The sequence below is a fragment of the Asparagus officinalis genome, chromosome 1 (assembly GCF_001876935.1).
Source record: "Asparagus officinalis chromosome 1, Aspof.V1, whole genome shotgun sequence".
In the NCBI taxonomy this organism is placed as follows: domain Eukaryota; kingdom Viridiplantae; phylum Streptophyta; class Magnoliopsida; order Asparagales; family Asparagaceae; genus Asparagus; species Asparagus officinalis.
Window position 1 is genome coordinate 105,150,432 of NC_033794.1, and position 8,738 is coordinate 105,159,169.

An 8,738-nucleotide genomic window follows, 5' to 3' on the forward strand; every position below is an offset into this window, starting at 1 on the left:
CCAAATTATCCCATTATCCCCTTAGCTACAAAATCACTTTTATCCCGTAAGCCACTAATATGAAGATCACTTTTGTGAATAGTAAAAACCTTACGTATTTATATCTTAATCTTTAAAATTAGAATAGGTAATTATAATTTGAATAATTGAATACTCTCCAATTACTATCTAAATGGAGGAGATCGAAATCCAAGTTAAAAAAAGAAAAAAAGAGTTCAGCGCTTCGTAAAAGCGAGGAATAAACGTATGGACATCGTTATTACAGTAAAACAATTTTTTTGAAAGACTGTGGAGAGAGGATCAAAACTTGGTATAGGGCTCCTTCGAGAAAAGGGTCAAACTTGGGGCTGCTATCTAACTCTCACGTCTTGAATAGTACCTCTCTCCGCTCTCTCTTCCCCCTCCTTAATTTTTCCCGTCTCGTCGACACAACACTCTGGCAGAAAAAGAAAAATAAAAGTAAAAAAAGATCGCGCTCCCCCCGGCCACGAGTATCTCCCTCCTCGATTTGGACGCTACTTCTCTGCGGCCAACGTCATCACCTCTTATGCTGAGACTGCATGGTATATAACTTAGGGGTGACAATTTATGACCCGGCTCATCAACCCGACCCATTTATAATGAGTATGAGTCGAGTTACATGGATCGGATCATACACGGGTTAACCTGCACTGACCCATTTATTAAATGGATTGACCCGAACTGACCCGTATAACACAAACACCAACCCATGAATCCAATAATCAAGTGAACTATTGTAGAGGAAAAGCCCTAGATTTCTCATCACTAAGCCCGAGCGGCGGCGAGCGGCGGCGATTGGAGAGAGGAGACTACGACTGACGGTGTACGACTGACGGTGAACAGACAGAGGCAAGCGGCGTCGAGCAGCGAGCGCGAGCGGTATCCTGAAGCGAGCCCGCTGTAAATTTTTTAACCCTCTCCTCTTATTCAGCCTGAATCGCAGCCTGAACCGAGCGGCAGCCTGAAATTTAATATTCTTGTCTGTATATGATTAGGAGATTTTGCATTTACAAGTTTTCTAACTAGTTGCTATTCTTTATTTTTGATATTTCACTTTGCCTTCGTTTATCACGCTCTTTGTTTTTGCTCTGCTTGTTTTGCAAAATCTCTCGTGCCTCAAAGCCAAGCAATTTTCTCAGGACGAGTTTAGCTTCCAGTTCTAAACTATCAAAGCCGCCAGGGAGAGGATAGAAGTACCTGAGCTCTGTATTTTGAGATTTTCTGCTGAGGTTTCAACTTGCAGCTGATATATGTGGAGGAAGGAATTCAAGGAATTCAACTTATCTTATTCTTTCCACCTGTTCAAAATATATTCCTCGTGTTGATTTATAAATGTAATGCTATAGCATAATCTTTCAGCATATCTCGTAGCTAGTTTGTCTCCCATGTTTTTGCAATGGTAAAAATTACCTTATTTGGACGCTACCTCTCTGCGGCCAACGCCATCACCTCTTGTGCTGAGACTGCATGGTATATAACAGTATAACTTGCGCATTTGGTGGGTATACTTCCGACTTACTTTGAATGTTGAGAGAAGAGATTACACGTTGTACCTTTTTTAAATTTCTTTCTAATTTACTCTTGATAACCGTTTTAGTTCATCATTTGAAATTTTCAATCTCGAGACGTTCATAAGACTACTGCAACCCAGCTGCACTCCCCCACCGATTTCGCCTGCTCTCACTGACCATGGCAGCATCAGCAAGAAGCGGCGGTCGAGGTGTCCAAGAAGAAGAGGGAGAAGAACACCACAAAAACTCATTTCTATCCTCCATTACCACCAAGCCCTCTTTATCCAAACTCCAATTCAGGTAATGCCCACAACCAATTTGATTAAATTCTTCCATGAAGTATTCTACATTTCTTTTTATTGAAATTTTTGAAGGAAGGAGATCTCGGTAGCTCGATGGGACGAGGTTATGGGGATGGGAGAGATTCTCGAGAAGAAGGGAAGCTTGTGGACGACTACTGGGATCACTAGAAATGGCAAGCTTTATTGCCACATTGAAGAGATCTTGTATGTCTGAAATATTATTATTATTATTGTTTCTCGTTAATATTTTTGTATTAATAGAGTTAGACACATTATATCTTTGCTGACTTATTCTCAGTTTGTGACATCGAATTTTCATCATAGTAGCTTTTTCTTGCATTTATATTTCAATTTTTGAATTTTAATTTTTTTTGAATTGGCAACGTTTTGACGAATATTTACCCATTATATTGGCTTTTTTTCTTAATGTAATTCCTCGAGAACTCAGTTTTCATGACTCATGAATCTTGATTCTTGAGTGAATTCAGGTAATATTAGTTCTGGTATATTTTCTTTCGTTTTCAACTTATTTATAAGAGATGAAGACTCGGATGAGGTTGGGAACTACAGGATTTGAGTCACACCTTTGTTATACACTTCACAAAAGCTTCATGATTTCAAAGGAATTTACATTTGTGCTTTCACAGTATTTTATAAGTTCTTTATAGTCTTGCACTTAGGCAAACTATTTTTTCATTTCTCATTTTAACTTATCTTTGCTTCCTATGTTGTGTTCTTATACCTGTCAGTATGCACCCTCCCATAATTAAAAAAAGAAAAAAACTACCTTCTATATGTAGCATGTGATTCCTTTCGCTATTGCACTTCAAACATAGCTAACTCCTTCCTGACTATATTTATATTTGTTTTTTCTTCACTTTTCGCTAGATATATGTTTTTGTCAAATGGTTATTAAACTTTTATCAGCATAATAAAAAGTTTAATAGCATAGTCAATCTGAATCATAATTTGTTTTTTATATTATATTGCATAAAGTCTCAAATATGTCATTCCTATTTTTAGTGGTATATTTTTATCTTATTAGCATGTCAACGACATTGGCTTATGATATTTTAAGATGTTAGGAGATCTAAGTTCAAACCTCATATCTGTTACTTGTTCCACCTTTCATATCGGATCCATTTATTTGTATAAAATTTATTCCATCTTGTAAATGTCTTTTTCATTTGTCATAAGGATATTAGAGTGTTGTTATACACTGTTAGCCAATAAAACCTGCTTTGGGTGGACGGTTTTATTAAACACATAGGAGTTGTTAATTTTTGAGGTGGTATGAAAGCTTGTGGTAGAGATATAGCTTTACAAATTCAGCAGGTCTTATGTCGTAGTTGATTCATACAACGTTTATGAAAAAATTAGTGTAATAAAAGTCTACCTTGACTTGCTATATTATAACACCATTTAACACTGTTTTGATGATTTTTTTTCTTTTTGACAACTGGACACAATTAGCATATTCTGATTGATATTAGTATATATGATTCCCCTAGAGTTTAGTCCCACATCGGTAGGAGAGTAAGACATTGAGTTGTTTATATGGTAAAGCCAAAGACTCAACAAGTGTAGCATCAAGTAGTCTATTTTGGTTGTGGTTGGAGAAAAACAACACGCTACACTTAGTACGTCTCACTTCTTACTTTGCGCCATTGGGCTTATGGGCACATGATATGTGATAGTGTGAGAAGTTGAATCTTTTGCCTTTTTCATCCTTAAGCATGTTCTTGTTTTAATGGAGTTGTATTTATCAATATGATGGTGTATACAATAACTCAGGTTCCAACAATTCCAATTTCCAAGTTCCAGTTTTGGTGCATTTTCACATCTCTTGCTTAATTTTTAGTAAATCAACTTATTATATTTGTTATAGGTTTCTTGCGGAAAGAGGGGCACTACTACTCTCAGATGGCAATAAAACAACTCTTAATATGAATGATATTTACAAGAAGATTACAAGTGGAAAGGCTGAGTGTTCTTGGGAGGCATTTGAGGCTTACAGACACTTAAAGTCTCTTGGTTATATTGTTGGTCGCCATGGTATCCCTTGGACTGTGAAGAGTTGCTACAGTTCAAATTCTTTGGAGGACGTACAGGACTCAAATGGAAGATTTAATCAAGAAGTGGAAGAAGAAATATCTACGAGATTCATAGATATCCAGATTGTGGAAATGAAGCAAGCATTTGATGTGTATTTGCCTAACAGAAATTTCAGAAAATCTTCTCCTGGTGGACCTATTTTTCTGCTCTTTATTTTGAGGTATGAAAGGTGGATTTAATACTTTCAAATTTCATGTTGTCTCTTGGAAGCATGAGTGAACAATTACCTAATTTCCCGAAATTTTAGTTCTGTAGTTGACTTGTTGGCTGATTTATTTAGAGTTACACATGCAGGGATAGCCCACCCTCAAGAGTAGAAGTAGAAAAGCTCCACCGAAAGTGCAATGGTATCCCTTTGAAGTTCTGCTTTGTTGATCATGGGCGTGTTAGTTTCTTTTCTTTCGATAAAGTTGAGCTTCCAACCTTGCCATGATTATTGGTCAATAGTCAGTTTAGGTTGTAAATGATGTACGCATGAGACTCCCATTAAAAGTTTTCAGAGTAAATGTGCTTCTCCAAAATGTGACAAGGATGTAAGAGAGCGTGCGTAAAAAGATATGGCACATGCTAAGTGAAATATTGGTCAATCAAAATCTTGGTTTAACAATGATCTAAAATGTTGTTGTGTCTTCTTGTTGTTGGAAATTTGGCATTCTTCCTAGCAAAAAGAGAAAAATACAGATAAATATTGAATTTAATTCTTTGATGCCTGAACTAGTTTGATATTTTCATCTTGAAATATGGTTGCAACAGCAAGGAGTTCGAAGCAAATTATGCAGTTATTTACAGGTCTTACGCTCATTACTAGTCTGTTCGCTAGCACGAGTATCTACATGGCACAAAATTCTATTTCTATCCTCCTCTCTGGTCCTTTTGGATCTCCCCAATGCTCATATCGAAACTGTATAATGTATTATCTTTAAATGATTTGTTATACTAGCGGAAGTATGTTGTTTCTTCTTCCTTCTAATGAAATTATGTAATGTACTCCAATAAAACCAACATGAACAATGTCCTATTTTAGTTCTTACATATTGTTTGTATGAATTTATTTGTATTAAGGATGATATTATGAACTAAGCGAACTAGCCTTTCATAGTGTTAAGCTTCAGTTGGAGTTTTTTCCTTCCCCATTTGGCTATTCATCATTCAGTTATGATCCTGTATTATTCACCTTTATTTGTTCATCAATTCGCCTACAGTGATTATGTTTCTTCTCATGTCATCCTTGCTAAAATTTTGTTCTTATACAATTGCTCATCCATCTCAAATTCTCAATATTCATAGTTCAATTTGATCTCTTTTGGATATGTTTCATGGTTGTGCAATACTCTGACACGTACACATACATGATCCCATTGCTACAGTATATAAAATTTTCTTCATTACCGTGGATATCCCTTTATTTAAATGTCATTTATTGTTCTATGGAGCATCCTATTAATTGGAAAAATGCTGAAAGAAAATGTCATCTGTTGTTTCTATCTTCTGTTGTGAGCTGACATCGAGGGTATTTCAGGGAAAATGTGAGCCAAATTTAACATTTCTATTCATCAAATCGTCCTTAGGTTTGCGTTTTTGATATGTTCACTATGTTTCTTGGATTCAATGGTATTTTGGTAAATCTATGAATAGTGAAGTTTCAGTCTTTCTATTTGTAGTTGTTTGGTTCAAATGCCAAAATTATAAAATTTGTAATTCCATAGGGGATTTGAAATCTATAGGTTTTGGAACATGACTCAGCATTTCTAAAATGTTGTTTGGTTCATCATTATTGTAGAATAACAAATACTACAATTTGTAATATTTTGTTTGGTTCAAAATCAAATTGTAGTATTACAAATTTTAGAATTTGAAATCTATAGTTGAACCAAATAAACTTTAGGACTTCCAAAAGAATGATAGGAAAATATAAGAACCTTGGCAAGCTTATCTCCCACAGGAGAACAAACACAATTGTATAGCATTTGGGGTAACCATAGCAACTCAAATATAAACTCCAACGGTTATAAATGGTCATATTTTGACAATGACTATAAAAATAGTTCAATTTCACTAACTGCATGAGTAGTTTTTTGCAAGCAAGAAGCCTCCACACATCATCATTCAGTAACTACAATGGAGATGCAAAATGGTGCAACTGTAAAATCCCGACACCCTTGAAGTAATGCAAAAATGGCAAAAATATTGTTCGTTACTATTGGAGTTGCGCTAAGTATCCAAAGAAAGAATGTAATTTTTTCAATGGGCTCATGATTATGGTAATTGCATGAAGAGTATCGACAAAGGCAACAAGAAAGTACTAGTTGAAGATAGGCAAAAACTCAAAATCAGGAAATTGAATTCAGAATTGAAAGTTTCAAAACGTCAAATTCTAATTTGAAAAAATGTGTGTACTCTTTTTAATTTTTTTGTATTTCTATAATTTATGCATTGTACTTACAAAATGTATTGAAGCTAGAATAAAAATTTAATTCTAGCAAATTCAAAACTCCAAAACTAACCCGAGACAATATTAAAAATAAAAATCAAAGACAAATGATAATGTAGAGGCTCCAAAAATGGTTATTTTTTAACACCTATGTCATGAAATTGCATTGTAGATTGCATTCAAATAATGGATTGCATCATCTAAAAATTGAAAATACAATCTAGACTGCATTTTTATCATTGAACGCCTCCTGTAAACAATGAAATCCTATTGTAGATGCCATTATCAAAATATGACTAATCATCATAGCTGAAACCAAAAATAGCAACAATTTATAGCCTTTAAAGAAAAATTCAGCAATACTATTAGCACAGCTGAAACCAACATAACGCTTACAAACTAAACAAGATGATTACAGCAACCAGATCAAACCCACAAGCAGCAAGCATCAAACTAGGATGCAAGCAACCAACAAAAAACCCAAAAGCTGAATACGACAACTAGCAAAATAACCAAGGATGTAAGCAACCAATTCAAACCCAACAAAATAACCTATGATACAATTTAGCTAGCTCAAACCCGCAAGTTGATTACAACAACTAGTAAAATAACCAAGGATGCAAGCAGCCAACTCAAACCCACAAGCAGCAAGCGACAAACTAGGATGCAATCAACGAGCAAAAAACCCACAAGCTGAATACAACAACTAGTAAAATAACCAAGGATGCAAGCAGCTAACTCAAACCCACAAGCAGCAAGCATCAAACTAGGATGCAAGAAACCAGCAAAAAGCCCGCAAGCTGAATACAACAACCAGCAAAATAACCAAGGATGCAAGCAACCAGTTCAAAACCCAGTAAAATAACCCAGGATGCAATTTAGCCAACTCAAACCCACAAGCTGATTACAACAACCAGTAAAATAATCAAGGATGCAAGTAACCAGCTCAAAACCACAAGCAACAAGCATCAAACTAGGATGCAAGCAACCAGCAAAAAACCAACAAGCCGAATACAACAAATAGCAAAATAACTAAGGATGCAAGAAACCAACTCAAAGTGTATTTTAATAAAACCACTCTTATTCAGTAGTAGAATCTGGCGATATTTTGGAAACAAGTATATGTAATTCAACTGAAGGTCAATATATCTCGCCTATTTGTGGGGTGAATCAAGCCAAATAACCATGATCACCCACTAGAATTCTTCGAAATCCTAACCCAAATCGACGCAATCGAAAGTAACAGCAGAATCGAAGCAATCAAAAGCAACCCCAATCCTAATTATAAAACTCTAACACAAATCAAAGCAATTGAAATTCTAATTAGAGAGAGGGGGTGCGAGATTTACCTGTAGGGTCGGAGAGAATCGCCTAGAACCCTAGAATCACCAAATCAACAGAAATCCCCAAATTAATTTTACCCAATCTATATTTTGATATTCTGATCTTCTTGCAAACCAAAGTTAAAGCAGAAATAGAGAAGGCGGGTAAGATTTGGTCGAAAATATGTTGATTTGGGATGAAGAACGATAGGGTTTGGTAGCGGGAAATGGAGGAGGAGAGTAAAAGATGAGGGAGAGGAAAATGAAAGCGCTGACATTAGGGTTGGGAGCGCTAGTTGTTTTCGGGATCACGATAGGAGTTTTGCTGAAGTGAATTTTTTTTGTCAGAGATCCACCCTAACTCCTCTCTCAATGTTAGGATTTTATAAATTCTAAATTTTGAGTATTTTTTTTACAATTTAGGGATTCTATATTCTAAAATTTTATTTGAAACAAACAAAGTTTATGGAATCCAAAAACTCTAAAAAAAACCTATTTTTCGTCCTAGAATTTAAACTTCACCCTATATCCAAAAAGAAAAAAAACAAAAACTTGAACCAAACACCCCTTTAGTTTCTTTTCCTACCTCGATGGGATGGGAAGGAAGGGAGCAGTATGGGCCATATGGCCTCCTTGTTTGGGTAAAGCCCTTCATGTTTGATGGGATGGGGAACAGTGGCTCTAGTGGGGGAGGGGTTGTTGTGTCTCGGCTGAGGGAGGGGTGTTAGTAGCTAGAATTTGTCCGGTTTTGCATCAAGCCCAAAGAGGAGCACAAAATCCATTTCCAGTCCAAGGTATGTCAGGAAATGGGAGAAATTTTCCCTACTTAGGGGCTGTTTGGTTCGCTTTTATTCCTCGTGGAAAACGTTTTTAACCCCTCCATGTTGGTTTTTCCCCTTTCACGTCGGTTATTTCATTTCTGCTATTTTTTTTCCCAGAGGGCTGAAGAGAGAAACGAAAGAGGAAATCGCTACCATCTAGTTTTTTTTTCTCTCCCACAATTCCTTCTCCAACCGAGTGAAATCGGCGAAATCCT

At 35.9% G+C, this 8,738-nt stretch overlaps 1 protein-coding gene across 1 annotated transcript; it reads left to right on the forward strand.

Annotated features, from left to right (window-relative positions):
- Nucleotides 881-4,559, forward strand: LOC109843609. Its single transcript, XM_020412558.1, has 5 exons — nt 881-1,519; nt 1,619-1,832; nt 1,907-2,038; nt 3,723-4,109; nt 4,244-4,559. The coding sequence occupies exons 2-5, from the start codon at nt 1,711-1,713 to the stop codon at nt 4,380-4,382; spliced, it is 780 nt and encodes a 259-aa protein (XP_020268147.1). The 5' UTR covers nt 881-1,519; nt 1,619-1,710; the 3' UTR covers nt 4,383-4,559.